General features: G+C 37.9%; 1 protein-coding gene across 7 annotated transcripts in view; it reads left to right on the forward strand.

The window, feature by feature from the left end:
• Window positions 1-18,361, forward strand: part of LOC110104029 — a 34,152-nt gene that overhangs the window by 13,372 nt on the left and 2,419 nt on the right. For 4 of the 7 annotated variants that reach the window (XR_003700125.1, XR_003700121.1, XM_028693165.1 and 1 more), the window contains one exon: window positions 16,168-18,218. Coding sequence is in view for 5 of the 7 variants with exons in the window: in XM_028693165.1 (XP_028548998.1) it covers window positions 16,168-16,235 (68 nt within the window). In the remaining 2 variants the exon portion in view is untranslated. Of the gene's footprint in view, window positions 1-16,167; window positions 18,219-18,361 lie in introns of those variants that run through there. The other 3 variants (XM_020832967.2, XM_020832980.2, XM_020832972.2) reach the window with 3 other exon arrangements.

Genomic DNA, 18,361 nt, shown 5'->3' on the forward strand with positions numbered 1-18,361 from the left:
ATTAATAACACTCCAATACCATCTCGTCACCCACATGTTGACCTCATTTTTAGCGCATATCTTCATGGACCCATCTTCGCGCTTGGTAGCATATTCTTCCAGCAATTATGATCGTCGTTGGCCTTGAAGCCATCAATCAAGTCCAATTCATGAGTTTTTTTGCTTGATAGCACGTATCGATAGCTTGAGTCACTCGTGGGCACCTTGATTCGCCGTCATAATTGGAATAGAATTCCGAGTTGCCATTTGTCATCATATTTGTGGATGCATGTGACGGGTGCAAAGATGATTCACCGAAGTTTTTACATGTTTCTGTGCGCGCGAAGTTTTATTTGTATAAAATATTCGTCTATGTTAAAATCTTTTATATGGGCTTTGCTTTGCAAAATGGAATGCACAAGAGTGATCAAATTGTTTGGACGGTCAAAACGAGCTATTCAACATCCGAATCAAACTTCATTAAGTGTGTAACAAGAGATTAATTTATTATTTAATTATTATATAAATAAATATATATTCAATTAATGAGTTAGTCTATATTATATATTATATATATATATATATATATATATATATATATATATATTAGCTAGCTCCTATAAAATCCTCATTTTTTTAATTTACTGTTGACCTCCACACATTTGCCAAATCAACGTGAGCAAAGGGATTGAAATCGGTGACTAGAGTGATGGTCGGTGGGCGCGACACATCACTTACATGGTCAAATTACCTCTGATTACCAAATGGATTGCGCCGTTGCGATCGGATCATTGAATTTATTCGAGAGGGAGCCCCTCACTGTCAAATCGAGCGAAAATGGTCAAAATTGGCGACCGACAAACAAAAATGACTCACTACGCTGCCTAAACAACGTCCGATCGCAAAACGGGCTTTGGCGTTGCGTTTGGAATGCCAGTAACACCAAAAATGACTATAATCAGCACGCAAACCAAGGCGATGACAAGCAAATAACAAGAAAATCTTGGGGGTCAACTTATAGTTATATAATATATATTATGTATATATTAAATAAAATAATTTTTTTTATATTCCTTAAATCCTACTCAATCATATCCTGCCGCCTTCTACAATTGCTCCATATACTGTAGTTCGACGTCGTTTCTGAACAGGCCATAGTTGCCCATCCTGCATGCTCGATTCTTGCTCAATCCTGTGCCGACTCAACATTTTGTTTCATTAAAAAGAATCGAAAGATGCTTTCATTCGTTTCATGTTTCTTCCACGCTCAAACTCACAACCTACCTTCCCATGCAATCTACAAGCTCCTCCTGTATCTCCTGTCCTCTCTCACGTGAGCCAATCTGTCTTGTCGTCCCGATCTACACCCAAGACTTCCCGACCTTCACTCCTACCGACTGTGATGAGGACATCAGAGATTATGGCTATGATCTGGAGTTTTTTTTGATGTGTTTTATGTACTAGTTTATTTATATTTATATTTTTCCCATTTTACCTCTAGGGGTGGTCATGTGATGTTGTAGCTCGAAGGACATTTTAGTTTGATGGGCAATCAGAGCTTGGAAAGTTTATCAGAGACGTGGCCGTTGAAATCTACGATACGATTGAATCTCTTCAAACCCTCTGTGGGGGTTTACTTTTCCCTTTGGATTCCTATCTCTTTAAAAATGCCTCATTTTAACGATTTTTACAAAATTTACTATCGAATACATTACATTATTAAAAGTAGAAAATCTAGACTCTCCTGCAGGGGTTATCCTAAGCAGTTATAAAAATTCATCCAAGCAGTTATATATATAAAAATGCTGAAAAATAAATCACACTTGGCCGTGCTTTGATTATTGGGGGCTAAGCAGCTGAAGCAAGTACCTAAAGCAGTTACACATTTATTATTATTAATTTTAGCCCCCTTTTTAGCGCGGTGTAAGCACGGCCACCTGCAGGAAGACAGTATTAGTATGAAAAAGCGTGCCTAACCTATGGGTATTCTAGCGCTCACAACCACAGTGCAGAAAAGAAAAGTACAAAAAAAAAAAACGTCACAGAAAAGCTACAACAAGTAGCAAGAACAAACAGCACACGGATCACATGCAGAGCGTCACAGCACAGCACAGAAAAGAAAAGCAGAATAACATTCTAACCTAAAGCTAAAAGTCGTGTCCTATCAAACTCATCTAAGTGTGTGAAAGCTATGGGGTTTTGGTAGGTCCTATATGGGATAGTTTAGTTAGAATTGTTTGTATAATTTTTGTCTGTTGAAAGGGGCAAAAGAAAGATTTTGGTTAAAGTTCAAATATTAGTGTTTTAGGATTGATTTTAGGTATCTTTTATTTTTAATGTTTAATTAATTACCACCTTTGTTTCACACCGAGGTCGTGAGGTTTATTTCACCCTCCTTGGGGCTAACTTAATAGCCTCGTAGGCCTGGGTTACCCAGTGATAATTAACTTTGTTGAATTATTGTTTTAGTTTGTTATTAAAAGAAAAGAAAAAGGATATATTAAACATTTTATTAATCAAGATTTGAATTAAGCCAATTAGGAACATTTAATTTTAGGTTTTGCGCTCCATTAGATCCATTCGTGGCGTTGTGCCACCAGGCTCGAGGAACCAGCCTCCTTAGGACACTTAGCCCCGCAGCCCGGAGTAGTCCATCCAATAAACTTCACTTCTGGAGTGGTTGTTGTGTATTAAGGGATTTGTTGATTGCTTTTAACAGATTATTCTAAGTTTGATCTTTAAGAATCTTTTATCCTAGTGAGTTTAGTTTGTAATTCAATCTCCTAATTTAATCTACATCTTTTAGATTTAGATTGGTTATGAATCAATTATTAAATTAGTTATGATTGATTTAGGTTTGCATTTTAGATTTTAAAGTTTAATGATTATAGAATGTTAATAATGATTTAATTAAGAATTAAGTGTTTTAATAGATTTTAAGAATTAGATTAGGATTGATTGGTTGATTATTAACGAATTAAGAAAACAAAATCTAAATATAGGAAAACGTGTCACTAAGTTGTTGTTTTAATATCTCTATCCTATAGGGAGCATGCACCCTAAGTCTATGTTTTCTAGGACTCGGTCCTTAATTTTTGTCCTTAGATGTCACTGGTGTTGTAGGACTAAAAATGGTGTTGTTTTTCTAATTCCTAAGACTTCTACACGGATGTCATAGGATTTTAGGGATCTAAATAAGAAAAGCAATAGCAATCCTAGATATAATTGAAGTTTCTAAGGCCCTAAGGGAAGGAGGCGTACAATCATCTAGGCCCCTAAAGGTTTTCTAAGTTTTTTAGTAAACTTACAGCACCGGGGGCTATGACCCGGTGGTTCCGCCCGTAGCGCCCCTACCAGATGGGTAGGGACGACTGATGCTTGGATCCGATTGTCCTAGCTCCAACTCCAAGTGTTCCCATGCTCCTTGCCCATTGCTCTCCAACAGGTACCTCGCATGTCATAGAAGAAAGAGGGATTAGAGCAGTTTTATAAGCAGTTAATAATATGTAAGAATGAAAATGCAAGGAAAGAAGAAGAATGAACCTTTTAGTTATTTGTTGGGCCACTTGTCTTTTAGATTCTCCTTAGTTTGCAAGTGTGTAGCATCAAGGCACCAAAGAAATAACAAAGAAACACTAAAAGCAAGGCAATAGGAGATTAAACGCAAAAGAAAGGAAGAAAACGAAAATCAAATACAAAAAAGGGATGTAGGCATTGATATTTTGGACACACTTCTATAAAGACAAGTGCATCCTAAAGCAACATTCAATGCCCTTTAATATTCCCACAATCCAAATAAGGCACTTGACATGTTTGACACACTTACCACCCTCTAAACCAAGCCCAAAGACAACTAAGGGAGACAAATCCTAACACTAAAACTAAAATAAGATTTTATTGTTTTACATTTATCGGAGAATTCTATGTCTTTTAGAAGTTTACCTCGAAAGGTGACTCAAATAAACAAGGGATATCCTATTTCAAAGAGACACTAAAAGCTTTCCAACACAAACCTACCTAAAGTTTCAAAATCCCAAAATTCGTTCTTAAGAAACAAATGTGATCCAATCAAAGGATAATTCATACACCAATCATTGACTTGTTCTAAGAAAAGCTACTAAGGAGTTCTTCTATACTAAGCAAACCACCGAATTGGGAGTCTCAAACTACTTAATGAAAATTTCTAAACAAAACATCACATAAAATCCTACAAAAGTCACTTGCTAAAATCTCTTCTGTCACTAGCCCCAAAATCCTACAAAAAGACCTACAGTCAAGTGTCCTTTCCTCATTTGGAAGTGGGGTAAAAAAACAAAGCTTTCCAACGAGGAGATTTTATAAAAAAAAAAAATCCCTCATTGTAAAGCACTCGTCATAAAACATTCGCAAGACGAAAAACACATAAAATTCCAATGCAAGCCGATTCGCAAAACTCACAAAACAAATCTTCTCGATTCAAAACAACTCATAAAGCCTTTTGCAAAACTTAAAACCATAGACCGATTCATGAAATCTTTCAATACGAAATAATTCATAGATCCTCACGCAGATCCTCTGTCGACCTTGCCCGATCTCTCACACTCGATCGAGCCCGATCTCCCACACTCGATCGAGCCCTATAGCCTTCCAAACCTCATCGTTCGCAACTCTCTCGACCTCCCTTGTTCGTAGATAGCCTGATTACTTACCGACTGTGATGAGGACATCAGAGATTAGCTGCTATGATCTGGAGTTTTTTTTTGATGTGTTTTATGTACTAGTTTATTTTATATTTATATTTTTCCCATTTTACCTCTAGGGGTGGTCATGTGATGTTGTAGCTCGAAGGACATTTTAGTTTGATGGGCATATCAGAGCTTGGAAAGTTTATCAGAGACGTGGCCGTTGATCTACGACTACGATTGAGTCGATATACTTCTGAGTCGTATTATGTATTTTCTTTATTATTATGTTATGTTTTATTTGCTTTTTAGTGTTTCTATTTTTTACCCCTTAAGGGAGGTCGTATGTAAGCCCTGAGGGCATCGTCATCTTTTTATTTTCTTGAGTCATTTGTACGAGGCTATATATAGACCTTTTGTCATTTTGACTGTTAATATAGCCTCGTACAAATGACTCAAGAAAATAAAAAAGCGACGATGGTCTTAGGGTTTACATACTACCTCCCTTAAGTAATGGGTAAAAAATGAAAACACTAATAAAGTAAATACAACATAACATAATAATAAAGAAAATATATAATATGACTCAGAAGTACATTGACTCAATCGTGATCATAGATTGATGACCACATCTCTGATAAACTTTCCAAGCTCTGATGTCCCCATCATTATTTCGGGGTAGGAGAAAGCTCGACTCCGTCGAGTAAGCGTCCTGGGTGCTCTCGTAGATCTCCAATGTGTTGAATCAATCTGCTGTAGCTCCTTGCGATCCAGCCATGTATCCTCTGACTCGGGCTTGCCTCTCCACCTAATCAAGTATCTTTGTCGTCCACCTTCCCTTGTGGAGAGCATCACTTAGAATCGTGTCCACCTTTTCTGCCATGGGTGATTTGGGAATATTTGGGAGTGGAGGTAAGTTTGGGTTCTCACATGGTGGGGTCATATAAGGCTGCTGTATGAATGGATTTGATGGGTTGACATTAGGACCCTCATATGCAATTAGATCTTCTATGTTAGAGGGATTGATGTTGAATTTTTCACGCAGATTTACTACATAAGCATTATTATTAATTTTCTTAATTATTTTGAATGGTCCAGCACTTTTAGCATGCAACTTCTTAACTGTTCCCTACAGGAACCGTTCCGGACTAATCCGCACCATCACGGAGTCACCAACCTCAAAAGTTTTAAATTTTCATTTCAAATCAGCATATAGTTTATAATCATTATTGCTCTTTTCAATTTGTCTTGTAATTTCTTTATGAAGTTCATGTATATGTGTTACAAATGATGATGTAAACTCAGAAATCCTATACCTAGAGCATATGGGTATAAGGTCTACTGGCTGTCTTGGTTTGAACCCGTAAACAATTTCAGAAGAACTTAGGTCAGTGGTTCGGTTCACATAATTATTATAGGCAAACTCAACTGTGTAGAGAGTGGAATCCCAATCCTTAATATGCTTGCCGACCAACGAATGTAATAGATTGCCTAAGCTCCTATTGATTACCTCGGTTTGACCATTAGTTTGCGGATGAAAGGTAGTGAAGAATTGCAGTTTAGTGCCCATTTTCATCCAAAGGGTCTTCTAAAAATAGCTAGTGAATTTAACACCCCTATTTGATACAATGGTTTTGGGTAAACCATGTAAATGGACGACCTCGTTGAAATAGAGTTTGGCAATGTGGGAGATGTCGGATGTTTTGGAGCAAGGTAGGAAATAACCATTTTGGAAAATTGATCTACAACAACACAAATGGCGTCATTTCTACGGATAATTTTGGGCAGGCCTAAGATAAAATCCATGCTAACGTCCTGCCAAGGGCAACTATGGACAGGCAGAGGGGTGTATAGACCAGTGTTCTACTTGCGTTATTTGGCCAGCTGGTAGGTGTGGCACCTGCTGACCATCTTACTAACATCCCTCTTCAGGCTGGGCCAATAAAAAAGATACTCCATGGCTTTTATCGTTTTGTCCTGACCGAAGTGCCCAGTAAGGCCTTCGTCGTGAAGTTCCCAGATAAGAAAAGCTTTTGAGCTTTGAAAAGATAATCATATTCCATAAGAAAATTGTCCACAAGGTGCGTGTTGCCTATGGACAAGAGAGAGTAGGTCTCCTTGAAGTCGGGGCATTCCAAATAGTTCCACTTTATTTGGTCAAAACCCACGACTTTCGCTCTCATCTCAGTGGTATTCATCATACGATGACTCAGAGCATCAACAACTTTATTCTCAACTCCCGCCTTATGTTTAAGGGTATAAGTATACTCTTGAAGGAATTCTACCCATCGACCATGACGTGCATTCAACTTCTTTTGAGAGTTGATATAATGTAGAGCCTTGTGATTCGAGAAAATGAAGAACTCTTGTGGGAGCAAGTAGTGTCGCCAATAACGAAGAGATTGGATCACAGCGTAAAACTCTTTGTCATATGTGAAATATCGTTGTCGAATATCATTTAGCTTGTCACTGAAGTAACCTACTGGATGACCTTCCTTGGATAGGACTCCTTCAATTCCGACCCCCGAAGCCTCGCAGGTCACTTTGAAGACTTTAGAGAAATCAGGAAGTCTCATCACTGGGGCTTCCACCATTCTTTTCTTAATCTCATCAAAAGCTCTAGTGGCGGCCGGGGTCCAGTCGAAATCACCCTTCTTCAGGCAATCGGTGATAGGAGATACAATGGTGCTGAAGTTGCGGATAAATATGGTGGCTAGTCCGTGGAAGCTACGGACTTCTCAGATGTTTTGAGGAACAGGCCATTATACAATGGCCCTCACCTTCTCGGGATCTACAGAGACCCTGTGGGATGACATGATGAAGCCCAAAAAGATTATACGATCTATAAGGAACGTGCATTTCTTAGGGTTGGCTTAAAGTTGTTCATTCCTTAAGACCTCACAAATTTTCCTTAAGTGGTCCAAGTGCTGACTCGCCGACTGGCTATAAATAAGAATGTCATCAAAGTAGATGACGACAAACTTTCCCATAAAAGGTGCAATACTTGAGTCATGATCCTCATGAAAGTATTCGGGGCATTACTCAACTCAAAAGGCATGACTAACCACTCATAGAAACCATCCTTGGTCTTGAAGGCAGCTTTTCACTCATCTCCAGGTCGAATTCGGATCTCGTGGTATCCACTCTTGAGATTGATCTTAGAGAATAGAATGGCACCCGTCATTATATCGAGCATATCGTCCAACCTCGGAATAGGGAAACGATATTTGACGGTAATTTTGTTGATAGTACGACTATCAACACACATTCACCAAGATCCGTCCTTCTTAGGTGTAAGAAGGGCGGGCGCCGCACAGGGACTGAGACTCTCCTTAATGAAACCTCGCTACAATAACTCATCTATCTGCTTCTTAAGTTCAGCATGTTTCATGGGGTTCATGCGATAGTGTGGCAGGTTAGGAAAGGAGGCTCCAGGGATGAAGTCTATGGCATGCTGAATGTCTCTAAGTGGGGGTAAATGATCTGGGAGATCATCGGGGAAGACATCAGCAAACTGTCCCAGAATGGGTCGAACTTCCTATGGGATAGGTTCGTCAGATTCGGTGGGAATCTCACGACCAACTAAGGCGTATAGAGGTGCGCCTTGAGCGATCTCAGAATCCAAAACCTTCGCGGTGACCAGGTTCAGTCCTTTCTTGGACTTAACAGAGTTGAATTTGGATTCATCCTTAACCCGGGGTTGCGATGGCAAAAGCTTAATATTTTTGCCTGCATGTTCGAACATGCAGGTGTTCGAACACCCATAAATGTGAACATCGTTATCAAAAATTCATGGGCGACCGAAAAGGATTTGTCTAACATCACATCACACCAAACATTCTCCTTATAGTCAGTGAAGGAGATAGGTACGATGCTTCGTTCTTTCACCTCCAAGGCAGTGGAGTTGACCCACGCTACCTTATACAGGTTGGGGTGAGGAATGGCAGAAAGACCCAACTTGGATACCATACTGGATGACACAACATTTATGCAGCTACCGCTGTCCACGATAACCTTACAGTTCTTATCCTTGATCTTTGTGTAGGTGTGGAAAATCGTCGTCCTACGCCAGTCATCAATGGGAGTAGAGTGTGATAGCGTGCATCTCACCACATAGATGGGAGAGGTATCCAGTTTTTGAAGGCAATGGAGGACCGTAGTATCGTCATCCTCCTCGAAGAATTTGCCTTCATCCTCGACTTGGTGGATCTAATTAACCTCGGGCTTGAGATCATCCTCAGTAATCTCCTCGATAATCGAGACTTTATAGGGACTGGAGCACTGAGAAGCGATATGCCTATACTCCTGGCATCGAAAGCATTTGGTCCTGGGACTGGACTGAGGGGTATCTAGGGTGGGAGGTTTAGGGTATCTAGGGTGGGAGGTTTACTCCTAAAATCAGATCGAGGTGCAGGACCCGTGGGTGGTTGGGTAGTGCTCCCTGGGGTCGGTCGGGCAGTAGGAGGTGAGGGGTGGAACTATCGGAAGGTCTTTAGGAAGGCCTAGAGTCATGTGATCGGCTCGGGTGCTGGGAACGGGTCTCCTCCAAATCTAGCACTAGGCTGTAGGCGTTCTCCAGAGTATGAAGGTTGTTATGAGGGAGGCAGGTACTTCTTCTTAATCTCACACTTCATGGATGACCAATCAGTGTTGGGATAATTGTTCCTGGCTTCTCTAAGAGTCTCTAGGTTGGACCAAAATTGATTCGCCCTACTCGTGAGTTTCATCTCAGTAAAACTAACTTTCCTATCCTCGGAGATATTATATCACTTAAAGAAACTGTCCATACCTTTGACCAAGTCCAGGAAGAGCTGGGGATCAAGTGTGCCATCAAAGGTAGGAGCATCGACTTTAATGTTTTTCATAAGTGGTATGTCAGGGTCATGGTGTGGGTTGTGTCCATACTGAGGAGCTCGATGATTGGCACGATGTTGTCTCTCATCTTGATAGGTTTCATCCCCATACATAGAAGGAGGCCTAAATGAGGTGTAGGCGATTGGATGTTCCCTAGATCGTTCAAGTGTGTCAAAGCGTTCGGTTGTGTCCCTATGAAGTTCAGCTAGGTCAGCTTGATTCTCTTTAAGTTGCTGGCTAATGTTGTTCGATTGGCCTACCAACAAGTCTAGAGTCCTACTGAGTTGTTCTGGGTCCATAGCTAGACATTAGGGGACACTTTGGAATGAACACTTAGATGCAATGATAGACTCCCTAGAATGACACTATATGATGCAGAAATTACATAGACATCAAACTACAATAAGGGATTAAGTAATCTAGGCAACTAGGAAGGTTTTTATGTTAAGGATAACACCTAGATACTTAAGAAACTACCCTAAAGCCCACTAAATGAGTACAAAAATCTACTGGACAGCAAGCACAATAGTGATTTAACATGATTTAAATGATGATATGTATGCAAAATTAAATAAGAATGGTTAAGCATCAACCTAGGATGATTACCATGAATATCCTAAGCTAACCATGCTCTGATACCAGATGATGCAGGACTAAGTTGTTAAATTGTATGCGATAAGAATTTGCACGATTTCTTGAATAAAATAATTAAGATTAAAACTATTAGCAGTCAAAACGACAAAAGAAAACAAGAGAGGGGTGCCTACGTTTAGGCTAAGCCACTTGCCAAACACTTGAATTATCAAATTACTCAGAATCTCAATAGTAAGAAAATGTGGTAGCCTTCAACGAAGTTCCTACGCTAACAATAAGATTAGAAGCATAGAAAGCTAACTCAATTCCTACGATTACTAAGCTTGGCAGAGATAGGTGAACGAGATCTTTATGAATCAAATCAAACCACAAGAGAGAGTTAAACTAAGAAAGTACAAGAGTAGGAAGATTGGAAGACCTTTGTCATGGTTTGGACGTAATCCACCACTGAACAGTACCAAGTTACTCCTCTACGGCTTCGGTGAGAGTATTTAGAATGCGCTCCAAGTACTCTTCAACAGTGTGGTCAATATTCGGGTTGACGTCGAAGAAAGTGGAGTGAAAGATGTGAACAAATCCTTGTTCGTCGTAGGCGATGCCGAAATCAAGATTTGGATCGACCATGCATCACGTTCATAGGATTGATGTGTTGTAGACGACGTCCTTTTATCTTCCTTAAAGCTTTCCCTTGAAGAAAGACGTTCTTTCAAGCCTTCAAATGGTGGAGAAAGGATGAAGGAGCTCCCTTGTCAAAATCTTTGTGGAGAACCTTGATTGGTATGCAAAAGGGGAAAGGATTTAATGTGGGGGAGGGAAATTTGATAAAGAGAGAGAGAGGGGGGGGTAGGAGAGAGGGCCTACGGTATTAGAGAGGTGAAGGCCTTAATTTATTTCCAAAAAGGATAGCTTCTCCTTTGGAAATAAATCAAATAGGTGGGGTTAGGAGTTTTTGGCCAAGGAGGTGGAGTAGGGAATTAAGAATTATTTCCAAGAGGGGCTTAATGGGTTTTGGAAATAAATTCCAAAGGATTTATTAAAGGGGGCCGGCAGCAAGGGGGCTAGGGTGGGAAATTAAGGAAGCTTTTAACGCTTCCTTAAATTAGGTAATGAGATTTGGAATGAAATATTTCATTCCAAATTAAATTAAAATCAAATAGGAAAGGGTTTGAAAACTTTCCTAAAATAGTTTTTTTTTTTAATTAGGAAAGAATTTAAATTCAAATTCAAATAATTTTGAATTTTGAATTTAAACCTTCCTAAATTAAGAGTGTTTGCTTATGGAAAGTATTCAAGAGGGAGTTGAATTTGTGGAGGGAAGATGGGGAGGTGGGGTAGGGCCGGAGGCTTGGTGATGAAGGGAAAGGGAAAATTGGTAAAGAAGAAGAACCATAAACCCGGCCGTCTCCAAGATTGGTGGGGGATCCAAATTCTCTCTCCAACGGACCTTGCTCCAATCTCTCAAGTTCTAATAAGAACTCAAATAAGGAAAAAAAATTTATCATTCAATCATTAACATGAAAAGAAAAAAAGAGGGCTATATATAGTCTCGTACAAATGACTAAAAAAAAAGATGACGATGCCCTCAGGGCTTACATACGACATCCCTTAAGTAAGGGATAAAAAACGGAAACACTAATGAAGTAAATACAACATAACATAATAAAGAAAATATTTAATACGACTCAGAAGTACATCGACTCAATCGTGGCCGTAGATCAACGGCCACGTCTCTGATAAACTTTCCAAGCTCTGATATCCTCATCACCTTGTGTCTGTATGACCTCTGTGATTGTTGTCTCTAGATCCTTGGTCTACATCATCTCCTTTTAGAATTTGATGATGAAGCTTCACATTGATTCACCAAACTCTTGCCTTATCTTCAGTATAAATTGTGAGCTTTTGTGTGGTTTTTGAGTGCTCGCAAACTGCGTGTTGAATTTTTTCTTTAACTTATGAGTAGTCACCCCCAATGATAGGCGGGAAAATCATCCAAGTGTGAATTCCTTAAAGGTGGCGAAGAACAATCGACGCTTCAAAGCGTCGTTGATGTTCATTAGTGACATCATAAACTCAAAATAGGCCAAATGGTCAACGGTTGCCCTCCCCTGCTATGATTTTAGGTGAGGCATTTTGAACTTGGCAGGCGGCCTCGCCTTTGTGATCCCTAAAGAATGCGTTGGTTAGTTATGATTCTCTCCTCACTCACTTAGGCAGAGGATTATTCTCATTGTCATTGATGTAGCTGTGGCTATGGTTAGCATTAGTGCAGTTAGTTCCCTAGTCTCAGGTCTCCTTTGGCGAGTTGCCAAGTCAGGCGATTCTTATGGGATACCCTCCCTTGAGGCATTTCTCTGAATTCGCTCAGTGTGTCTTAAATCAGCTTTGTGTTTCTTACTTCCATCTCAGTTAAGTCAATGTGGATAATGTAGTTTTGGTTATTCATGTTCAAAGATGACACTTGGCTCTGCTGCTCTTCGCAACATGCTTATCTTTTGATCACTATCATCAATGAACTTATATTATATCTTGGAGGATGTTGAATCCAAATTTGTGTAGATGACATTTGATCGTACTACTAGGTTTTTGGTAGATTAGAGCTAGAGAACTAAGCGAGGGAAGCTAGTGAGTATGGAGAGTCAATAGAAAGTTATAATATCTTTGTAAATACTTCCAATAGCGTGATGCTTTAAAATGTGTTTATTCACCACTTATTTGTAGGATTCGATTGCTACAGGAATGGCTACACCTTGAATAAATTAAAAAAATACAAGATGTGAATGATATTGACTTTGACATGTGGACTAGTTAGATGATGTACCCGTGCATCCCTCTCTCTGATGTGGCCCCGCTACTCTCTTGTGAATGCTTTGGATAAGTCTTTGAGAGTGAGTGCCTTAAGTGAGTCTTTGGGATTTGACATATGAGGCGAGTCCCGAGGAATGATTTTCTAGTCCTAGGGTGCAATGGGTGAGCTTGTGAAGACTAATCTCTAGGAATGATTATTGAGCTATGATGTACAGATACGTACATGTGATACATCAATTATTAATAATATAGGATACAGGTTGAACACGATATTATCAATTTTATATCTTAAAAATAATGTATAGAAATTGAGCAAGCAAAATATTAAGAATAATTAAAAAATAATAAATCATTTAACTATGATTTATGCTTAAAATGATTAATATTATGATGTCGAGAGTTGGACGTTTATGTAGTGTTTCAAGTGTCGAGAGGGGAGGCGACAATGCTGTTAAGAGTTGGGAATCAAGCATTGATGTCGAGATAACGTCGGTCGTCTATATTGAGATGATGTTGGTCAAAGATGAAATGTTGATACAACGCGGGTGCGTGATTGTTGAGGTAGAAATTGCTATAATCAAGTTTTGATTTTCATATTGTTTTAGAACATTGATGTTGTGATGGTGTCGAACGTCGATATTGCTATGACATTGGACGTTGTTGTGAAACCATAACTGCGATTTGCATATAGAAATGAAAATGGTATGTTCGGGGAAATGGATATTGAGTGCAGATAATTATTTTGGTGCTGTTAAGACGAAATAAAAATTTTATTTTTACATTTTTTAATGAATAAAAATATAAAATATAAGAAATTATATTAAAATATTTTATAAATTATTTAAGACATGGATGCCCAATTTATTTTTAATTGGACACATGTTCGGCATGTATGATACCATTGATACGTATTAGAGGCGTGTTGTATCTGATACGTGTCGGACACTGCATATCTCATTAAGAAGAAGTATCAGTGCATCATATTTGTTGAGTCCTAGGGTGCAAGGGGTGAGCCCCCCTCGGTGGAAGTAACTATAATACAAAGAAGAGTTCTGTTCAGTTAGTGAAGTTGTAGTCATTGGCTTTTGAGGCGTATACTTCTTGTATCTTGATTGGGGATGTTTGTGATAATTGAATGGCCTTGATTGCTGACAGTTGTTGCAAGAGAGCGGGTTTTGTTGAGGTGAGTGATCCTTAGGGTGTAGACTGGTTTGGGCGAGTCCTTTAAAGGAGCTCGTACCCTTGGTTTGATCTTCCAGTGCGAGTCTGCAAGCTATGATCTCCGCGTAGGGGAATGGTGATATGTCCATGGGCTGGTGCTAGTGACTGCTATTTGATCTCACTGATCAAGGCCTTTGACATGAAGTTATTTAGATAACTGCGAGTTACATACATGGGCATGTATGAGTATGCAAAACCCATGAAGAAATTTGTCATTTATTGAGTTTATTTATTTATATCATGAAACTAGATTGTGAAAGCTAAGATGATATTTAAAATTACTTTTTTGTAATGGTGTGAAGATAGGCAAAATTTTAAGTTGTAGGTTGTTTTTGTATTTTGATTTGATATCTTCATTTAAGATTTCATTAAGATTCTTGCAGATCACGTAGTGGGATAAAGACATAATGTTGTTGTTGTTGTGTTCAGTTATCATGTAACCTCAAAAAAAAATTCAAATCAAATTAAAAGCTAAATATAAATTATGTCCAGCAAAATTATTTGTTATGAATGAAAATAAATTTTAATTATATGTTAAAAGTCAAAATTCTAACAAAAAATGATAATTTTGATTTAAAATTAAGAAATCGACTTGAAAATTGAATCAAGTTTGAGCTTTTCAAATGATTTTGTGCAGTAAATTAGAGCTCAAGCCTAACATTTTTTAGTCGAGGGTTCAAGCTATGGATGAATTAAATGGCTTAGTTCAATGTAGCAATTACTCGACTCGCTTACACCCTCAGCTTCATCCACAGCTAGAACCAATGAAATTGATGTCGCCCTTGATGAGCACTCCAATCAATGACCTTTGCCCCATTTTAGGGCGCTCTGTTGACCATGAGAACTGCGGCCTCACAAAGGAAATGTGGGAACTCAAGGAATGTAGAGTGGTGTTGGGTTAGGGCTTAGTTCCTCCTTCCTCAAATAAAAATAAAACAAACCTATGGTGAAGCTATGAAATATATTTTTATTTATTATCAAAGTAAAAATAAAATCGATTTAAAACCTAAAAAGGTGATCCCAAATAGCCTATCTCATGCTATTTTATTTTATCACGTTATGTCAAATTAAATGGTTTGAAGAGAGACATTTGGTGCTAAACTTATTAGGCTACGTTAGTGTTTGTTGCAGTTATTTTTGAATATTTTCAGTTTATTTTACTCATAATCCTATAATTAAAATTCTTGAACTTCTATTTTTATAATTTTTCTGAGTGCTGCTCTGTTTTCAAGATGTTCTACATGATTGCACCGACTGTAATATGTTTTGAATTTCATATGCATACTACAGAGTTATGCACACATGCATTAATTAAAGTTTATTTCTCATTTTTTGGAAATGAATCACTGTATAGAAGTTGCATCATAATTGCATCTTTCATATTTTCAGGTTAAGTAACCAATAAAATTTACAGCATCTACAAATTCCATATTCACTGTTTTCCAAGATCATGAAACTTTTTATTTCTTTTCTATTTGAAAGAATTGTCATGCAGAACTGCAGAAGAATATGCCATCTTGATATTGTTCTATTGATAAGACTGGGTCGTGGGGAACATGTGAAACTTAATTCCATTTACAAGAATGGAAAAGAAAAAAGAAAATAAAGAATATCAAGATTTCATATAGGTTCACCCAATTGATGATTATGTCATATTATCATCTTTGGGGATTTCATTATGATTTAATTGTGGAAAAGTATAAGTTAAATTTTTCTTATATAATACATAAGATGATGCTTCTCTATTTATAAAAAATTTAACGTACTCAAAAACTATAATAACAGTCTAAAATATGACTCAAATATTGAAGGTCTCAGAAAATCTGTATGATATATTTTCTCTGTGGGATAAAAATTTTATTCCACAGCATTAACACTTACACTATTGAACATTTTCAAGATGTTTTGCACAATTGCATCAACTGTAACATGTTATGAATTTCTTATGCATATTACAAATGTACATGCATTAATCAAAGTTCAGTTTCTCATTATTTTGGAAATGAATCAGTGAATAGAAGTTGCATCATAGTTGCATCTTCCATTTTTTTAGGTCAAGTTACCGATATGATTCAGAGCCTCTACATATTCCACATTCGCTTTTCTCCTGGCAGAGATTGATTTACTAGAGGGCTTGACAATGGAAGAGGTACCGACATATTCCCTGAAAAAAATGGAAAAAAAGAAAGAAAAAAAACAGATGCTCTTCATCTTCTTCTATTTTTCCCTTGATGTTTGGCTATGTTATGCATGCTTCTTCTTCTAATTTAAATACTCATTGCACCTCTCCTTGTCAAAGTAAAAGCTGTTTGTTTACTGGAATACTCATCGCACAGCACAGAGTCAGTGCTGACATCTCTGAAATGCAAAGTTCAGGCATTTGTACAGGGAAGTTGTATGATTTAGGTCTTGGAGACTGATGCAGAACTGAAAGATTAATACTGACTCAGATGGGATTTAGGATAACGAAGAAGATTAGGAGGTAAGCATACGCTGGAATATTAGAAAGGTTTGAAGAGCGAATGATCCATGAACCCATCCTGGAAATAAGCTAAGAGTTAGGTCATTGAGCAGTTACTAATTTGAGTGTCAGAGGCTTTTCCTAGGTACAAACTTTCTGTTTGAGTGTTGATGTCTTAGTTTAGCTGGTTGTAGCTTGGACGGGTGTTTTGGGAGAGGAATAGCTTTATATAAATGGCCTTTTCTTTTTAATTTCATCTACTGCTATATATCAAAACTTATCAAAATGTGCTGTCTCAATTGAAATAAAATCAAATCAGTCCAAATCAAATGTAGCTTGACTTTACAACAGATTAAAACGATTTTAGAACATAAAATTTAAATGAAATAAAAGACTAGATTCAATTTGAATCAAAATTAATGAGCTATACCTCAATTAAATTGGTCTCAAATTGAGGCAGTCTATAGCCAAATTTAGCTTAGCCTCTTCTTATTGTTTTTTAAAGTAGTTTTTTGGTTTAAAAATTTTTTGAATTAAAAATTTTTTACTAGAAAGCTGCTTTAGAAAGCAGTAAGAAAGCCGTCTCAAACGAAAAGCCTAAATTAAAATGATTTTAAGCCTAGATTGATCTTAAGTTATAGTAGCTCTCTCACAGCTTAAGCCAATCATTTTACAACTCCAGAAGCAGCAGTTAGTGCTTTCTTTTGGGCATTCTACTGAAGGTAAAATAGGATAAAGCTTAAATGAAAAAAAAGGGTGAAAACTTATATCCACATGTTATAAAATAATAATAATAATAATAATTTTAAAAACATCAAGATCCGAAATATAAAGATCGAAAGTAACGGCTACCAAGAGAATAAGAACAAATGGGGTTGTTAGTCACAACCACACTTTGTCCAGGTTTGCTGCCTCATTAGCCTTACAGCTTTAGGTCTTAATAACATTCCCACGGAAACACGTTATTTGCTTCTTGTTTTGTGTATAACTTGATGCTTTAATGCTCGCTACAGAGTTTAAACAATGCAGTGACGCCGGAGCTGAGTATGTCATGGCCACGGGAGCACTATTAGAAACTTCAGCTAAATTTGTTAGATTCAATTTTCCCTTTTTCTGTATAGCTTTTAGTGTGACCATTGTATGTATAAATAAGTTGGCTTTTGTGAATAAAGGCAGAGTATTTGAGTTTAATTTCTTGTTTCGTTTTCCTTGGGGATTACGTCTGTATCCGGCCACGGGTCCGATGGTGGTGATGTTTCCTGCAGTCTGACGGTTCTGCCGACAAAGGTATTGGTTCGCTGAGAGTTCGTCACTCACAATCGACCGCCTTCCAGGGAGGTGCTGTTCGGACGTCGTCGTCCGAGTTGGATAGTGACGCGACTGAAGAAGTTGTCCGGAGTCAAGCAGCCTAATAAACTAATCAGTAGACGACATCATGAACCAGCTTGCATGACTTCAGAACTGACCACTTTAAAAGCCTGTAGTAGCCAGCTTTCAGAAGCGCAAGAGATGATACAAAGATAAAATTTGAATCCCATCTTTAAGAGTATTGTAGTTACAAGTTTTATAAATACAATGGATGAATGGATCAACTATGGCTGTAAAATTTGAAGCTTTATTAGAAGGGTGATGTAAAAATGCGATGTCTCTTCTAATGGAGAATGTACGGTTGAAGGCCAACTAAGCTAAACTTCTAAGCAGAATTTGACTTGTTCAACAACTTCGTCAAATTATAAGATTACATGAACTCCATCTATAAAAAGTAAGAAGAAAGAATCACCTTTTG

The sequence above is a fragment of the Dendrobium catenatum genome, unplaced genomic scaffold, assembly GCF_001605985.2.
Source record: "Dendrobium catenatum unplaced genomic scaffold, ASM160598v2 fragScaff_scaffold_30, whole genome shotgun sequence".
Classification (NCBI taxonomy): domain Eukaryota; kingdom Viridiplantae; phylum Streptophyta; class Magnoliopsida; order Asparagales; family Orchidaceae; genus Dendrobium; species Dendrobium catenatum.